Source organism: Spea bombifrons, chromosome 1 (assembly GCF_027358695.1).
Source record: "Spea bombifrons isolate aSpeBom1 chromosome 1, aSpeBom1.2.pri, whole genome shotgun sequence".
NCBI lineage: Eukaryota > Metazoa > Chordata > Amphibia > Anura > Pelobatidae > Spea > Spea bombifrons.
The window spans coordinates 165,007,914-165,025,964 of NC_071087.1; the positions used below are offsets into that span (position 1 = coordinate 165,007,914).

Here is an 18,051-nt window from a genome sequence, read left to right on the forward strand (position 1 = left end):
CGACGTGGGCTGTAGGAGACGTATATACTATATATATACTATATACTATATATATACTATATACCATATCGCTCTGCTCGCTGTATGTATTATACAGTATCACGCCGCCCGCTGTAGGAGACGTATATACTATATATATACTATATACTATATATATACTATATAAATACTATATACCGTATCGCTCTGCTCGCTGTATGTATTATACAGTATCGCTCCGCCCGCTGTAGGAGACGTGTATACTATATATATACTATATACTATATATATACTATATACCATATCGCTCTGCTCGCTGTATGTGTTATACAGTATCGCGCCGCCCGCTGTAGGAGACGTATATAATATATATATACTATATACTATATATATACTATATACCATATCGCTCTGCTCGCTGTATGTATTATACAGTATCGCGCCGCCCGCTGAAGGAGACGTATATACTATATATATACTATATACTATATATATACTATATACCATATCGCTCTGCTCGCTGTATGTATTATACAGTATCACGCCGCCCGCTGTAGGAGACGTGTATACTATATATATACTATATACTATATATATACTATATACCATATCGCTCTGCTCGCTGTATGTGTTATACAGTATTGCGCCGCCCGCTGTAGGAGACGTATATACTATATATATACTATATACTATATATATACTATATACCATATCGCTCTGCTCGCTGTATGTGTTATACAGTATCGCGCCGCCCGCTGTAGGAGACGTGTATACTATATATATACTATATACTATATATATACTATATACCATATCGCTCTGCTCGCTGTATGTGTTATACAGTATCGCGCCGCCCGCTGTAGGAGACGTATATACTATATATATACTATATACTATATATATACTATATACCATATCGCTCTGCTCGCTGTATGTATTATACAGTATCGCGCCGCCCGCTGAAGGAGACGTATATACTATATATATACTATATACTATATATATACTATATACCATATCGCTCTGCTCGCTGTATGTGTTATACAGTATCGCGCCGCCCGCTGCAGGAGACGTATATACTATATATATACTATATACTATATATATACTATATACCATATCGCTCTGCTCGCTGTATGTATTATACAGTATCGCGCCGCCCGCTGTAGGAGACGTGTATACTATATACTATATGTATATACTATATACCATATCGCTCTGCTCGCTGTATGTGTTGGGGTCCTGAATTTACATTCCGAATAATAACTCCCAATCTCTATACAAAGTACCTTTTGGACTCAGGTCCATTCCCTGGATATAGAAACATCCGTTGCGGAGTGCGATTTCCTGCAAAATAATCCCAAAGCTATACACATCCCCCTTCTGCGTTCCCTGAGGTGGGGGTCTCGCCATGCGCAGGAGCTCCGGGGCCGTCCACAACTTTTCTGTAGAGTAAAGGACACACAATAAGCTCGGTCTGTGACAAGAACCATCCAATAGAGTCAGCCTGTGATTAATAACAATCCAATAGGGTGAAGTCCATGATAAGAACCATCCCATAGGGTCAGACTATGATAATAACTATCCAATGAGGTCAGACTACATTAAGAGCCATCCAATAGGGTCCATCTACAATCATAATTTAGCAATAGGGTTATTTTGTGATCATAACCATCCAATAGGGTGCAGAACATGCCACATACATGTAACATGTTGCAGGTAATTCTGAGTTAATGCAACAAACGGTATGTATCAGATAGAGATTCAGCATCGGAAGAATGGCGGGGTGCAGGAGGACCCCAAAGCATTCACACCCACTGGCATACAGCGCATGGACATCATCGGCATCGCAGGAGGAGCGGAAGCTGCCAAGGCCGTAGTCGGTGATCTTGAGGACGAATCTGCTGTCCACCACACAGTTAGAGGACTTGAGGTTCCCATGAGAGCCAATGATGCTGCGGTGCAGGAAGCACATTCCCTGGGAGAAAGAGAGAGGGGGTCCATGGGGATGGGAGGAGAGCGTGGAGAAGGGACGGGGAGTATGGAGAAGGAACGGGGGTTAGGGAAGGATGGAGAAGGGATGGGGAGGATGGAGAAGGGACGGGGAGGAGGGGAGGATGGAGAAACAGATGGGGTGAGTGGAAATGGAGAAAGGATGAGGGTAAGAAGAGGATGGAGTAGGGACAGGGGTAAGGAGAGGATTTAGAAGGGACGGGGTAAGGAGAGGATTTAGAAGGGACGGGGTAAGGAGAGGATGGAGAATGGACGGGGGTAAGGAAAGGATGGAGTATGGACAGGGTAAAGAGAGGATAGAGTAGGGGCGGGGTAAAGAGAGGATGGAGAAGGGACGGGGTGAGGAGAGGATGGAGAAGGGACAGGGGTAAGAAGAGGATGGAGAAGGGACAGGGGTAAGAAGAGGATGGAGAAGGGACAGGGGTGAGGAGAGGATGGAGAAGGCACAGGGGTAAGGAGAGGATGGAGAAGGGACGGGGGTAAGGAAAGGATGGAGTAGGGACAGGGGTGAGGAGAGGATGGAGAAGGGACAGGGGTAAGAAGAGGATGGAGAATGGATGGGGTGAGGGGAGGATGGCCAGGGGTGAAGAGAGGATGGAGAATGGACAAGGGGTAAGAAGAGGATGGAGAAGGGACAGGGGTAAGAAGAGGATGGACAAGGGATGGAGGCAGGGAGAGGATGGAGAAGGCACAGGGGTGAGGAGAGGATGGAGAAGGCACAGGGGTGAGGAGAGGATGGAGAAGGGACGGGGGTAAGGAAAGGATGGAGTAGGGACAGGGTAAAGAGAGGATAGAGTAGGGGCGAGGTAAAGAGAGGATGGAGAAGGGACAGGGTGAGGAGAGGATGGAGAAGGGACGGGGTGAGGAGAGGATGGAGAAGGCACAGGGGTAGGGAGAGGATGGAGAAGGCACAGGGGTAGGGAGAGGATGGAGAAGGCACAGGGGTGAGGAGAGGATGGAGAAGGCACAGGGGTGAGGAGAGGATGGAGAAGGCACAGGGGTGAGGAGAAGATGGAGAAGGCACAGGGGTGAGGAGAAGATGAATTACGGACAGGGTAAGGAGAGGGTGGAGAGAGTGACTTGCCGGTGACCGTGTCCAGTGCTCGAACTATCCCTATATGTTGTGTTTTGAGACCTGATGCATTAGAGGTGATTTCTGTTTTGATAAACATTGTGATGTCTGTGTTGAGTTGACGGATGTGTTTTGTGTTTGTCTTGTGTTACGATGAGCATTGTGATGTCTGTGTTGAGTTGTGTTGACGGATGTGTTTGTGTTGTGTGTTTGTCTTGTGTTACGATGAATATTGTGATGTCTGTGTTGAGTTTGAGTTTGGTGTTGAGTGGTGTCTCCTCTTACCTTCACAATGTCGTTGATGAGCGAGTGTCGGAACATCCAGTCCAGGTTAATGCTCTCGTTCTCCAGGATATCCTGAGGAAGCAAACAGCCTGAATTTAACTAATTGAGTGATCTACCCCTGCTGGGGGTACGGCTAAAACCCCAGTATCCTGATACCCGCCAGCAGCTCCGCTAAAACCCCAGGATCCTGATACCCGCCAGGAGCTCCTCTAATACCCCAGGATCCTGATACCCGCCAGCAGCTCCTCTAATACCCCAGGATCCTGATACCCACCAGCAGCTCCTCTAATACCCCAGGATCCTGATACCCGCCAGGAGCTCCTCTAAAACCCCAGGATCCTGATACCCTCCAGGAGCTCCTCTAAAACCCCAGGATCCTGATACCCGCCAGGAGCTCCTCTAATACCCCAGGATCCTGATACCCGCCAGCAGCTCCTCTAAAACCCCAGGATCCTGATACCCGCCAGCAGCTCCGCTAAAACCCCAGGATCCTGATACCCGCCAGCAGCTCCTCTAAAACCCCAGGATCCTGATACCCGCCAGCAGCTCCTCTAATACCCCAGGATCCTGATACCCGCCAGCAGCTCCTCTAATACCCCAGGATCCTGATACCCGCCAGCAGCTCCGCTAAAACTCCAGGATCCTGATACCCGCCAGCAGCTCCTCTAATACCCCAGGATCCTGATACCCGCCAGAAGCTCCGCTAATACCCCAGGATCCTGATACCCGCCAGCAGCTCCGCTAAAACCCCAGGATCCTGATACCTCCCAGGAGCTCCTCTAAAACCCCAGGATCCTGATACCCGCCAGGAGCTCCTCTAATACCCCAGGATCCTGATACCCGCCAGCAGCTCCTCTAAAACCCCAGGATCCTGATACCCGCCAGCAGCTCCTCTAAAACCCCAGGATCCTGATACCCGCCAGCAGCTCCTCTAAAACCCCAGGATCCTGATACCCGCCAGCAGCTCCTCTAATACCCCAGGATCCTGATACCCGCCAGCAGCTCCTCTAATACCCCAGGATCCTGATACCCGCCAGCAGCTCCTCTAATACCCCAGGATCCTGATACCCGCCAGCAGCTCCGCTAAAACCCCAGGATCCTGATACCCGCCAGCAGCTCCTCTAATACCCCAGGATCCTGATACCCGCCAGGAGCTCCTCTAATACCCCAGGATCCTGATACCCCCAGGAGCTCCGCTAAAACCCCAGGATCCTGATACCCGCCAGCAGCTCCTCTAAAACCCCAGGATCCTGATACCCGCCAGCAGCTCCGCTAATACCCCAGGATCCTGATACCAGCCAGGAGCTCCTCTAATACCCCAGGATCCTGATACCCCCCAGGAGCTCCGCTAAAACCCCAGGATCCTGATACCCGCCAGCAGCTCCTCTAAAACCCCAGGATCCTGATACCCGCCAGCAGCTCCGCTAATATCCCAGGATCCTGATACCCGCCAGCAGCTCCTCTAATACCCCAGGATCCTGATACCCGCCAGCAGCTCCTCTAAAACCCCAGGATCCTGATACCCGCCAGCAGCTCCTCTAAAACCCCAGGATCCTGATACCCCCCAGCAGCTCCGCTAATACCCCAGTATCCTGATACCCGCCAGCAGCTCCTCTAAAACCCCAGGATCCTGATACCAGCCAGCAGCTCCTCTAAAACCCCAGGATCCTGATACCCGCCAGCAGCTCCTTTAAAACCCCAGGGCATAAATATACACACACAACGGTTGCAGTACACGCGGATCCCAGCTCTGCACAGAGTATCTGCAGATCCTGTGACCGCGGATCCTGTGACCGCGGATCCTGTGACCGCGGATCCTGTGACCGCGGATCCTATGATTTCGGATCCTGTGACCGCGGATCCTGTGACTGCGGATCCTATGATTTCAGATCCTGTGACCGCGGATCCTGTGATTTCAGATCCTGTGACCGCGGATCCTATGATTTCGGATCCTGTGACCGCGGATCCTGTGACTGCGGATCCTATGATTTCAGATCCTGTGACCGCGGATCCTGTGACTGCGGATCCTGACACAGTAACTCTGAGCCTTGCCTTTCCCTTTTTAAGCTCCCCTCTTTCAGACTGAAACATGTGACTGCAGAAGGAGCGTCTTACTTTTTGTCATACGAAGTAGATCGTTTTCTCTGTCTTTCACCAATGGGGTCAGTCTGTGTCACTGCGAATACCCCCGCTCCGGCAGAGGAGCCTCACGCGGGGACCTCCTCTACTCTCTTCCTGCAGTTCAGCCCAATAGGTCAGCAGGGACCCCGGGGTAAATGTTCCTTTTTGCCCCGAGGGTGCTGATGTTCTGAGCAGGACTGAAACGTACCAGGAGCCATTGTACTGCCCCAGGGTCCTGATACTACTAGCCGGTCCCTCTAGTACCCCAAGATATGCCTTAGTAGCCCCTCTAACACCCCAGTGTCTGGTACCTACCAGTAATCTCATGTACAACCCTCTAAATTTGCCCCGTGGGCTGGGATGTCAGGCCACACACCGCGAAGCATTTACCTGTAAGCTGCCCCGGGGGCAGTACTCTGTCACAATGCAGATGTTAGGAGGGTCAATACAGGCGCCCACGAAACGGGTCAGATGATTGAACTGCACGTCCCGCATCTGAGGAGATAGAGAGACGTCTAGAGGTGAGTGTGAGCGCAGAGCTCTCGTTACCCTTACGGTCAGTGATAACAGCGAGACATACATACGTGTTTCAGCTCGAAGAGGACCTGCCGTGTCAGCTCAATACGCTTCTTATTGACGTGTTTTATGGCCACAACATTCCCCTGTGATGGAGACAAAGATATCTTAACGAGAGACAGCAGGAAAGAGACAGACATGTAGAGAGGGGGCCCAAAACAAAGATCCCAAATACTTAAAACCAACAGAGAGAGAGAGAGAGAGAGGGAGAGAAGAGAACAGCGCAGAGAAAGACAAGAAGGGCAGACGGAAGGAGAGACAGATAGAGAAGGACAGTCATGGAAAGGAGAGATGGACAGAGAGGGAGAGGAGAGAAGGACAGAGGGAGGAGAGGAGAGAAGGACAGAGAGAGGAGAGGAGAGAAGGACAGAGAGAGGAGAGGAGAGAAGGACAGAGAGGGAGAGGAGAGAAGGACAGAGAGGGGAGAGGAGATAAGGACAGAGAGAGGAGAGGAGAGAGGACAGAGAGAGGAGAGAAGGACAGAGAGAGGAACGCACAAACCCATTCCCAGACTCCAAAATCACCTTAAAATGCCCTGTGTTGGCGAAGATTTGATATTTTCCATGAGCGGTCATCAAAGAACCATAACTGGAGCCTCTCTAGGACAGAGTGAAACCGTTAAACTCGGAGCGAGACCCTCAATCACTGAGAGAGACCCTCTCACACACTGAGCGAGACCCTCACATTCCAAGTGAAACTGTCACACACCAAACAAAATGGTCACACACTGAGCGAGACCCCCACACTCCGAGTGAAACTGTCACACACCAAACCAAATGGTCACACACTGAGCGAGACCCCCGCACTCTGAGTGACACTGTCACACACCAAACCAAATGGTCACACACTGAGCGAGACCCTCACATTCCAAGTGAAACTGTCACACACCAAACCAAATGGTCACACACTGAGCGAGACCCCCGCACTCTGAGTGACACTGTCACACACCAAACCAAATGGTCACACACTGAGCGAGACCCCCGCACTCCGAGTGACACTGTCACACACCAAACCAAATGGTCACACGCTGAGCGAGACCCCCGCACTCCAAGTGAAACTGTCACACACCAAACCAAATGGTCACACACTGAGCGAGACCCTCACATTCCAAGTGAAACTGTCACACACCAAACCAAATGGTCACACGCTGAGCGAGACCTCCGCACTCCAAGTGAAACTGTCACACACCAAACCAAATGGTCACACACTGAGCGAGACCCCCGCACTCTGAGTGACACTGTCACACACCAAACCAAATGGTCACACGCTGAGCGAGACCCCCGCACTCCAAGTGAAACTGTCACACACAGAACCAAATGGTCACACGCTGAGCGAGACCCCCGCACTCCAAGTGAAACTGTCACACACCAAACCAAATGGTCACACACTGAGCGAGACCCCCACACTCCAAGTGAAACTGTCACACACCAAACCAAATAGTCACACGCTGAGCGAGACCCCCGCACTCCGAGTTAAACTGTCACACACAGAACCAAATGGTCACATGCTGAGCGAGACCCCCGCACTCCGAGTGAAACCATCACACACCAAACCAAATGGTCACACGCTGAGCGAGACCCCCACACTCCAAGTGAAACTGTCACACACCAAACCAAATGGTCACACACTGAGCGAGACCCCCGCACTCCAAGTGAAACTGTCACACACAGAACCAAATGGTCACACGCTGAGCGAGACCCCCACACTCCGAGTGAAACTGTCACACACCAAACCAAATGGTCACACACTGAGCGAGACCCCCGCACTCCGAGTGAAACTGTCACACACCAAACCAAATGGTCACACGCTGAGCGAGACCCCCACACTCCAAGTGAAACTGTCACACACCAAACCAAATGGTCACACGCTGAGCGAGACCCCCGCACTCCAAGTGAAACCGTCACACACCAAACCAAATGGTCACACGCTGAGCGAGACCCCCACACTCCGAGTGAAACTGTCACACACCAAACCAAATGGTCACACACTGAGCGAGACCCCCGCACTCCGAGTGAAACTGTCACACACCAAACCAAATGGTCACACGCTGAGCGAGACCCCCACACTCCAAGTGAAACTGTCACACACCAAACCAAATGGTCACACGCTGAGCGAGACCCCCGCACTCCAAGTGAAACCGTCACACACCAAACCAAATGGTCACACGCTGAGCGAGACCCCCACACTCCGAGTGAAACTGTCACACACCAAACCAAATGGTCACACACTGAGCGAGACCCCCGCACTCCGAGTGAAACTGTCACACACAGAACCAAATGGTCACATGCTGAGCGAGACCCCCGCACTCCAAGTGAAACTGTCACACACCAAACCAAATGGTCACACACTGAGCGAGACCCCCGCACTCCGAGTGAAACTGTCACACACAGAACCAAATGGTCACATGCTGAGCGAGACCCCCACACTCCGAGTGAAACTGTCACACACCAAACCAAATGGTCACACACTGAGCGAGACCCCCGCACTCCGAGTGAAACTGTCACACACAGAACCAAATGGTCACACACTGAGCGAGACCCCCGCACTCCGAGTGAAACCATCACACACCAAACCAAATAGTCACACGCTGAGCGAGACCCCCACACTCCGAGTGAAACTGTCACACACAGAACCAAATGGTCACATGCTGAGCGAGACCCCCACACTCCGAGTGAAACTGTCACACACCAAACCAAATGGTCACACACTGAGCGAGACCCCCGCACTCCGAGTGAAACTGTCACACACAGAACCAAATGGTCACACACTGAGCGAGACCCCCGCACTCCAAGTGAAACTGTCACACACCAAACCAACACGCACTCATGGGGTGAGTTACTCGTGACTCTCACTAGTGAAAGGGTGAGCCGGCTCCCCGCGTATTTGTGATATCTCTCCGAATTCCCGCACTGCAGCTCTTCCCACCTGATCCTCCACAGCATGCTGGCGAGCTCCTTCTCCAGCATCAGCTTCCTGCGCAAGAACAGACGCCGGTCAGAGGGAGGCAACAAGGAGCGGCCGCTTCCCAAACGCCCTTCAGTTATTTCTGGGGTCACCGGCCTCCGGCTGCTGGATCTATTCACTCGGTAAGGGTTAACTCGGTTGACAATACCCGGTCGCACGAGTTGAGTGTGAGTGCATGCGGCTTTTTGCGAGTTGCAGACGAGGGCCGGTGACTTTCGTTTCCTAGACCACCTTTAGTGGGGCAGTAAAGATCACCCCCACCCTCCACTACCCGTGTGATAAAATGAACCTGGGGGCATACAGCCTATCTGCCCCCCAATGCCCCATCCAGTGCTTAATGTGATTGGGGGTCGCTAAATGTGTCCTGTGACCACAGGATGGAGGGGGGGGAGAGGTACAGGAGGGCCTCAGCAGCGCAGGGCTCCACAGCTTCAGACATTTAAATAGATCATTAAACTCATGCAGAAAATGTCCAAGAGACAGACAGCGGGAGAGGTGAGAATTAGAGAGACAGAAAGACTAGAGAGGAGTAGAGAGACGGAGAAGAAAAGATAAGCGACAGCAAGAGAGGTGGCAAAAAAGAAGAGAATGAAAGAGAGGGAATGAGCAGAGGGCAAGAGAACAGTGAGAGGGAGAGAATGAGAGAGATGGAGAGAGAGAACAGAATAACAGAGAGACAGAAATAGCAGAGATTAAGAGACCATGAGAGAGATGTATAAAGAGGAAAGAATGAGAGAGACAGCTGTCTGCAGCTGGGAGGCATCTCTGTGACGCATTCTGACCGCACTCCAACTGTAATCAAATCCAGAAGAGGCAATTAACAAACATCTCTAACGAGAGCAGGAAGTCTCCTCTAAAGAGGACGACATGGGATAAACATTCAATGCGAGATCTGGGGTGACGGGAGGATAAGGGGGGCTCGGTTGTACCGGAGAGTTAGACCCCCTGTCACTAAGGTCAGATGAGGTAATCTCCACCATGTTCCAGCCATGACTGTTACTAAGGTGAGATGAGGTCCTCTCCACCACGTCCCGGCCATGACTGTTACTAAGGTGAGATGAGGTCCTCTCCACCACGTCCCGGCCATGACTGTTATTAAGGTGAGATGAGGTCCTCTCCACCACGTACCGGCTATGACTGTTCCTAAAGGCAGAAAGGTCCTCTCCGCCACGTGCCGCCATGACTGTTACTAAAGGCAGAAGAGGTCCTTTCCGCCATGTTCCGGCCATGACTGTTACTAAAAGCAGAAGAGGTCCTCTCCACTATGTTCCGTCCATGACTGTTACTAAAGGCAGAAGAGGTCCTCTACACCACGTACCGGCTATGACTTTTTCTAAAGGCAGAAGAGGTCCTCTCCACTACGTTCCGTCCATGACTGTTACTAAAGGCAGAAGAGGCCCCCCTTACTACGTTCCGTCCATGACTGTTACTAAGGTGAGATGAGGTCCTCTCCACCACGTACCGGCCATGACCGTTACTAAAGGCAGAAGAGGTCCTCTCCACTACGTTCTGTCCATGACTGTTACTAAGGTGACATGAAGTCCTCTCCACCACGTACCGGCCATGACCGTTACTAAAGGCAGAAGAGGTCCTTTCCGCCATGTTCCGGCCATGACTGATGGCCTCTCCGCCACGTACCGGCTGTAGTGGTTACATTAGCACCAACCTCTGATTCATTATTTAATTCCTGTTACTCACCGCAGTATGAGGAAACTAGACATCCCAAAAATTAGCAGGGTGAGACCGGCACCAAGGGCTACGATGGCCAATGTGGACAGGGGGGCTGTGAGAGAAACAGGAGAGAGTTATGGGAGAGTGTCAGGGAGTCACAAAAGCATGGGGGGAGTCACAGAGGGAGAGAAGGGGGGAGTCACAGAGGGAGAGAAGGGGGGAGTCACAGAGGGAGAGAAGGGGGGAGTCACAGAGCGAGAAGGATGAGGAGAGTCTCACAGGGAGAAGGGGTGAGAGTCACAGGGAGAATGGGAGAGTCACAATGAGAAGGGGTGAGTGTCATAGGGAAAAAAGGAGAGTGTCACAGGAGAAGGGGTGAGTGTGGCAGTTAGAAGGGGAGAGTCACAGGGAGAAGGGGAGAGTTGGTTAGTTGCAGAAAGAGAAAGGGTGAGTGTCACAGGGAGAAGGGGGGAGTGTCAGAGCGAGAAAGGGAGAGTTTCAGAGGAAGAAAGGGTGTGAGAGGGAGAAAGGTACAGTGTCACATGAAGAAGGGGAGAGTGTCACAGGGAGAAGGGGAGAGTTGGGAGTTGCAGAGAGAGAGAGAGAGAGAGAGAGAGAGAGAGAGAGAGAGAGAGAAATAATATCAGAGAGATAGTGAAAGAGAGTCATATAGGAAGAGAGGGAGATAATATCAGAGAAAGATGTAGGTCTGGAGCGAGTTGCAGAGAGAGAGAGTTACGGAGCGAGACAGCCAGACTTACTCTTCACACACGAGGGGTCATCAGCGTTAAACACACAGGGGGGGCTGTCGGACGGGGGGGATCCCTTCAGCCAAATGATGGGGTTTCCAGTCCAGTTAATCTGTTTAGTGATCCCGTTGTAATGGCCGACAACCTGCACCAAGGAGATCAGAAAGTGTTACACAATAAACACCCCCCTGAAGTGTGTTACACAATAAACACCCCCTCTGAAGTGTGTTACACAATAAACACCCCCCGAAGCGTGTTACACAATAAACCTCCCCCCGAAGTGTGTTACACAATAAACACCCCCCTGAAGTGTGTTACACAATAAACACCCCCTCTGAAGTGTGTTACACAATAAACCTCCCCCCGAAGCGTGTTACACAATAAACACCCCCCTGAAGTGTGTTACACAATAAACACCCCCCTGAAGCGTGTTACACAATAAACACCCCCCTGAAGCGTGTTACACAATAAACACACTTCCGCGGAGCGTGTTAAACATTAAACACAACCCCGCTGAGCACGTTGCACAATAAACACCCCCCCACAAAGCACGTTACTCAATAAACACAACCCCACGGAGATTGTTGCACAATAAACACCCCCCCACAAAGCCCGTTACTCAATAAACACAACCCCGCTGAGCGCGTTGCACAATAAACACGCCTCAACAAAGCACATTACTCAATAAACACACCCCCACAAAGCCCGTTACTCAATAAACACAACCCCGCTGAGCGCGTTGCACAATAAACACGCCTCAACAAAGCACATTACTCAATAAACACACCCCCATGGAGCGCGTTGCACAATAAACACGCCCCACAGAGCACGTTACTCAATAAACACACCCCCATGGAGCGCGTTGCACAATAAACACACCCCCTGAAGTGTGTTACACAATAAACACCCTCCCTGAAGCGTGTTACACAATAAACACACTTCCGCGGAGCGCGTTAAACATTAAACACAACCCCGCTGAGCGCGTTGCACAATAAACACACCTCCACAGAGCACATTACTCAATAAACACACCCCCACAGAGCACGTTACTCAATAAACACACTCCCACGGAGCATGTTACACAATAAACACACCCCCGCGGAGCACGTTACACAATAAACACGCCCCCACAGAGCACGTTACACAATAAACACACCCCCACAGAGCACGTTACTCAATAAACACACCTCCACAGAGCACATTACTCAATAAACACACCCCCACAGAGCACGTTACACAATAAACACACCCCCACAGAGCACGTTACTCAATAAACACACTCCCACGGAGCACGTTACACAATAAACACACCCCCACGGAGCACGTTACACAATAAACACGCCCCCACAGAGCACGTTACACAATAAACACACCCCCACAGAGCACGTTACTCAATAAAAACACCCCCACGGAGCACGTTACACAATAAACACGCCCCCACAGAGCACGTTACACAATAAACACGCCCCCACAGAGCACGTTACTCAATAAACACACCCCCTCGGAGCACGTTACACAATAAACACACCCCCACGGAGCACGTTACACAATAAACACGCCCCCACAGAGCACGTTACACAATAAACACACTCCCACAGAGCACGTTACACAAGAAACACACCCCCACGGAGCACGTTACACAATAAACACGCCCCCACAGAGCACGTTACACAATAAACACACCCCCACAGAGCACGTTACTCAATAAACAGACCCCCATGGATCACGTTACACAATAAACACCCCCCCACCGAGTGCGTTACGCAATAAACACACCCCCATGGAGCACGTTACACAATAAACACACCCCCACGAAGTACGTTACTCAATAAACACACACCCACAGAGCACGTTACACAATAAACACGCCCCCACAGAGCACGTTACACAATAAATAGACCCCCACGAAGTACGTTACTCAATAAACACACCCCCACAGAGCACGTTACACAATAAACACGCCCCCACAGAGCACGTTACTCAATAAACACACACCCACGGAGCACGTTACACAATAAACACACCCCCACGAAGTATGTTACACAATAAACAGACCACCGCGGAGCACATTACACAATAAACACACCCCCACGGAGCACGTTACACAATAAACACACCCCCATGGAGCACGTTACACAATAAACAGACCCCCGTGGAGTGCTTCTGAGAGGTTTTGGTTATATGAATTGGCCAAAGCATAATTAAGCTCACCCGCCACGTCAAGGCACACTCTCAATAGGGTGAGAACCTACTCTCACCTCCTACGTAGTGGACACACCAAGCAGTTTATACTGCTACCAAAACCTTATTAATGTGTTGGGGGAGGTGCAATTAAACCTCCTCCCTATTAACCCCTGGACAGCAAGCTGCAACCAGACTGATGAGGAGCCAACAACCTCAAATATGTGCAAACAGGGAAAAGAAAAAATGTCGGTGCGCTAAGCTAGTCTCAGGCTCAAATACAAATGTATAATACGAGGCCTACCAAACAGGTGTAAGCGTGCTGCAAGAAACAGTGTATTGGCTGTACAATGTATACAAGAAACAAAAACTGTCTGCGCTTCTTTATTAGGGTAACACGCGCACAAACTGACACACACTGACGCACACACTGACACACACAGACACGCACACACTGACGCGCACACACTGACACACACTGACGCACACTAACGCGCACACACTGACGCACACACTGACAGAGAAGCGCACACCCAGACACACACAGACGCGCGCACACTGATACAGACTGCTTGCACAAGCAGCGGTGTCTCTCGGCCAGACACGCGGCTCCTGCTGTCAGTGCCAGAAAGTGTTTCCTGAGAGAGAACAGCTGGAGGGGCCGGGGGAGGGGCTCTTATCAGGAGCCTGGAATGGCAGCAATGTCAGTAAGAGACCCCTGAGGCCAGCAACGCCTGCACAGTGACCTCATCCACAAGAGCATTCCCAGCGGGCATGTACTGACTCAACTATACATCATACAGGGGCCGGCCCGCTGATTTATCTGTACATTATACAGGGGGCCGGCTCACTGATTTATCTATACATCATACAGGGGCCGGCTCACTGATTTATCTATACATTATACAGGGGGCCGCTCACTGATTTATCTATACATTATACAGGGGGCCGGCTCACTGATTTATCTATACATCATACAGGGGCCGGCTCGCTGATTTATCTATACATTATACAGGGGGCCGCTCACTGATTTATCTATACATTATACAGGGGGCCAGCTCACTGATTTATCTATACATCATACAGGAGCCGGCTCGCTGATTTATCTATACTTTATACAGGGGGCCGGTCACTGATTTATCTATATATTATACAGGGGCCGGACACTGATTTATCTATACATTATACAGGGGGGCGGTCGCTGATTTATCTATACATTATACAGGGGGACGGTCACTGATTTATCTATACATTATACAGGGGGCTGGCTCACTGATTTATGTATACATCATACAGGGGCCGGCTCGCTCATTTATCTATACATTATACAGGGGGCCTGCTCACTGATTTATCTATACATCATACAGGGGCCGGCTCGCTGATTTATCTATACATTATACAGGGGCCGGCTCGCTGATTTATCTATACTTTATACAGGGGGCCGGCTCACTGATTTATCTATACATTATACAGGGGTCGGTCACTGATTTATCTATACATTATACAGGGGGCCGGTCACTGATTTATCTATACATTATACAGGGGCCGGACACTGATTTATCTATACATTATACAGGGGGGCCGGTCACTGATTTATCTATACATTATACAGGGGGCCGGTCACTGATTTATCTATACATTATACAGGGGGCCGGTCACTGATTTATCTATACATTATACAGGGGCCGGTCACTGATTTATCTATACATTATACAGGGGGCCGGTCACTGATTTATCTATACATTATACAGGGGCCGGTCACTGATTTATCTATACATTATACAGGGGCCGGTCACTGATTTATCTATACATTATACAGGGGGCAGGTCACTGATTTATCTATACATTATACAGAGCCCCTCTGCACGTCTCTTTCTGTTTAATGTTATTGTTCACTTTCTGTTGTATCGCTAGCGCTATATAAAATATATATATAAATAAATGTAATCTTGCCGTGCGTGGCATTTAAAGGGTGCCCCCTGCAGTATGTGGGATCTCATTACCTTCTGTGAGTTTATACCCCCCACATCCTGCAGGGGGCAGCAACAGTCATACTCACGGCCAGCTGGCCCGGGGGGGAGGGGGGGGCATGGGTGCAAATGCCCCAGAGGCTGGCCATTTGTGAACAGTTTTCGACTTGCAGGGGGAGGTCACATGATGTGAGGTTCCGTGACCCGGGTAAAAGCCAGGCAGAGTGTGAGCTGCCAGAGAGGTAAACGGTGCGAGAGGGTAAGGGAGGAATGTGTGTATAATGTGAATGTGTGTGTGAGCATGGACGTGTATGTCTAAGCGACAGACCCCCGAGTCCTGCGAAAACTCAGTGACAGACCCCCGAGTCTTGCGAAAACTCAGCGACAGACCCCCGAGTCCTGCGAAAACTCAGCGACAGACCCCGAGTCCTGCGAAAACTCAGCGACAGACCCCAAGTCCTGCGAAAACTCAGTGGCAGACCCCGAGTCCTGAGAAAACTCAGCGACAGACCCCCGAGTCCTGCGAAAACTCAGTGGCAGACCCCGAGTCGTGCAAAAACTCAGCGACAGACCCCGAGTCCTGCGAAAACTCAGCGACAGACCCCGAGTCCTGAGAAAACTCAGCGACAGACCTCCGAGTCCTGCGAAAACTCAGCGACAGACCCCGAGTCCTGCGAAAACTCAGCGACAGACCCCGAGTCCTGCGAAAACTCAGCGACAGACCCCGAGTCCTGAGAAAACTCAGCGACAGACCCCCGAGTCCTGCGAAAACTCAGCGACAGACCCCCGAGTCCTGCGAAAACTCAGCGTCAGACCCCCGAGTCCTGCGAAAACTCAGCGACAGACCCCCGAGTCCTGCGAAAACTCAGCGTCAGACTGCAGATAAAACTCAGACTAAGAGATACGATATTTATCCAAACAGAGCTTCCCGGCCAAGGCGGCCTCATAAAAAGAGTCCTGTCTACTCGTGGAAAGGACTCTTGGGAGCGCAGATCGGCCCCATCTGGCCCACTGAGTCTGTAGAGACTCAAACCTCACTCATTCCTTAGATTCAGGAGCTATATCTCCGTGCATGTTTAATACCCTCACTGTATCAGCTTCTACCACTTCTGCTGGGAGGCCGTTCCACATATCTACCACCCTCTCAGTAAAGTAAAACTCCCTTCAGTCCCATCTCAGTCTCTGACTCTCTAGTGTTAGATTCCGCTCTCTCGTTGTAACATTTCTCCCTCCCGTCCTTTATTAACCCCTTTATCGATTTAAATGTCTCTCTCCCATCCTCTCTCTCTCTCTCTTTGCATTCCTGCCTCTCTCTCTTTTCTGCCCTCGTCCCTCTCTCTCCCATCCCCTCTCTCTCTTCTCTGCCTGTCTCACTTTCCCATCCCCTCGCTCTCTCTCTCACTCCCCTCGTCCCTCTGTCTGTCCCATCCTCTCTCTCTTCTCTCCCCTGTTCCTCTCTCTCTCTCTCTCTCTCCCCTCATCCCTCTGTCTCTCCCATCCTCTCTCTCTTCTCTCCCCTGTTCCTCTCTCTCTCTCTCTCTCTCTCCCCTCATCCCTCTGTCTCTCCCATCCTCTCTCTCTTCTCTCCCATTCTATGTCTTCTCTCCTCTGTTCCTCTCTCTATCCCATCCCTCCTCTCTCCCTTGTCTCTTTCTCTCCCATCCTCTCCCTTCTCTCTACTCTCTCTCTGTCCCATCCCCTCCCGCTTTTCTCTCCCCTGTCTCTTTCGCTCTCTCTTCTCTCTCCCATTCCACCCCCTCTCTCTTATTTCTCATCCCTTCTCTCTCTCTTTTTTGCCCTCGTCCCTCTCTCTGTCCCGTCCCCTCTCTCTTCTCTGCCTGTCTCACTCTCCCATCCTCTCTCTTCTCCCTGTCTCTCTCTCCCATCCCCTCTGTGTCTTCTCTCTCTTCTCTTCCCCGGGCTCCTCCCCATTGTCAGACTTGCCAGCACTCCGCACGTTTGTCGATCTGTCTCCCAGCCTGATCTGTGTGATATTCCTGTGATATGACCAATGGCCCTAAATGCCACAAACCAATCATTCTCCCCGTCTGAGACCATGGAAGGTTCCAGTGACCCCGGGGGCCCCAGCACACCGGCAGGATTTAGGAACCAATTGGAAAGGCTGCTCCATCACCTGCCTCCAGACTGCCTCTGAAACATCAGGTTCGGCGAGTCAGGAGCAGGCACGGAGTTCACAGAACGTGACCTAATGTCACCGCGACCTGAATGTAAAGCGTCTCACCGTGAAGTCTCCAGCCTGGTGGTCGCTCATGGCCCACAAGTCGAAGTCTGTGTTCCGGTCGTTGCCGTTGTCCATGCTGACCATGCCGGTGATGCCTGGGAAATAAGAAATCCTGCGGTTAGACATGGTCACCCCGTCGGCTCTTGCACCAAACTAACCCATCTGTTGTGTGGAGTGTTGTAGAGTTGTGTTAAGTGTTGCATTTTGTGGATTTTTGCAGAATTATGT

At 50.9% G+C, this 18,051-nt stretch overlaps 1 protein-coding gene across 2 annotated transcripts in view; it reads right to left on the reverse strand.

Moving 5' to 3' along the window:
* The window catches only part of NPR2 (natriuretic peptide receptor 2), a 59,490-nt gene that overhangs the window by 21,096 nt on the left and 20,343 nt on the right, over positions 1 to 18,051 (reverse strand). For both annotated transcript variants that reach the window (XR_008345702.1, XM_053448849.1), the window contains exons 5-14: positions 17,824 to 17,918; positions 11,443 to 11,575; positions 10,709 to 10,793; positions 8,899 to 9,019; positions 6,571 to 6,645; positions 6,055 to 6,132; positions 5,861 to 5,965; positions 3,350 to 3,421; positions 1,798 to 1,957; positions 1,269 to 1,424 (exon numbers count right to left, since the gene is read on the reverse strand). Coding sequence is in view for 1 of the 2 variants with exons in the window: in XM_053448849.1 (XP_053304824.1) it covers positions 1,269 to 1,424; positions 1,798 to 1,957; positions 3,350 to 3,421; positions 5,861 to 5,965; positions 6,055 to 6,132; positions 6,571 to 6,645; positions 8,899 to 9,019; positions 10,709 to 10,793; positions 11,443 to 11,575; positions 17,824 to 17,918 (1,080 nt within the window). In the remaining variant the exon portion in view is untranslated. The remainder of the gene's footprint in view (positions 1 to 1,268; positions 1,425 to 1,797; positions 1,958 to 3,349; positions 3,422 to 5,860; positions 5,966 to 6,054; positions 6,133 to 6,570; positions 6,646 to 8,898; positions 9,020 to 10,708; positions 10,794 to 11,442; positions 11,576 to 17,823; positions 17,919 to 18,051) is intronic.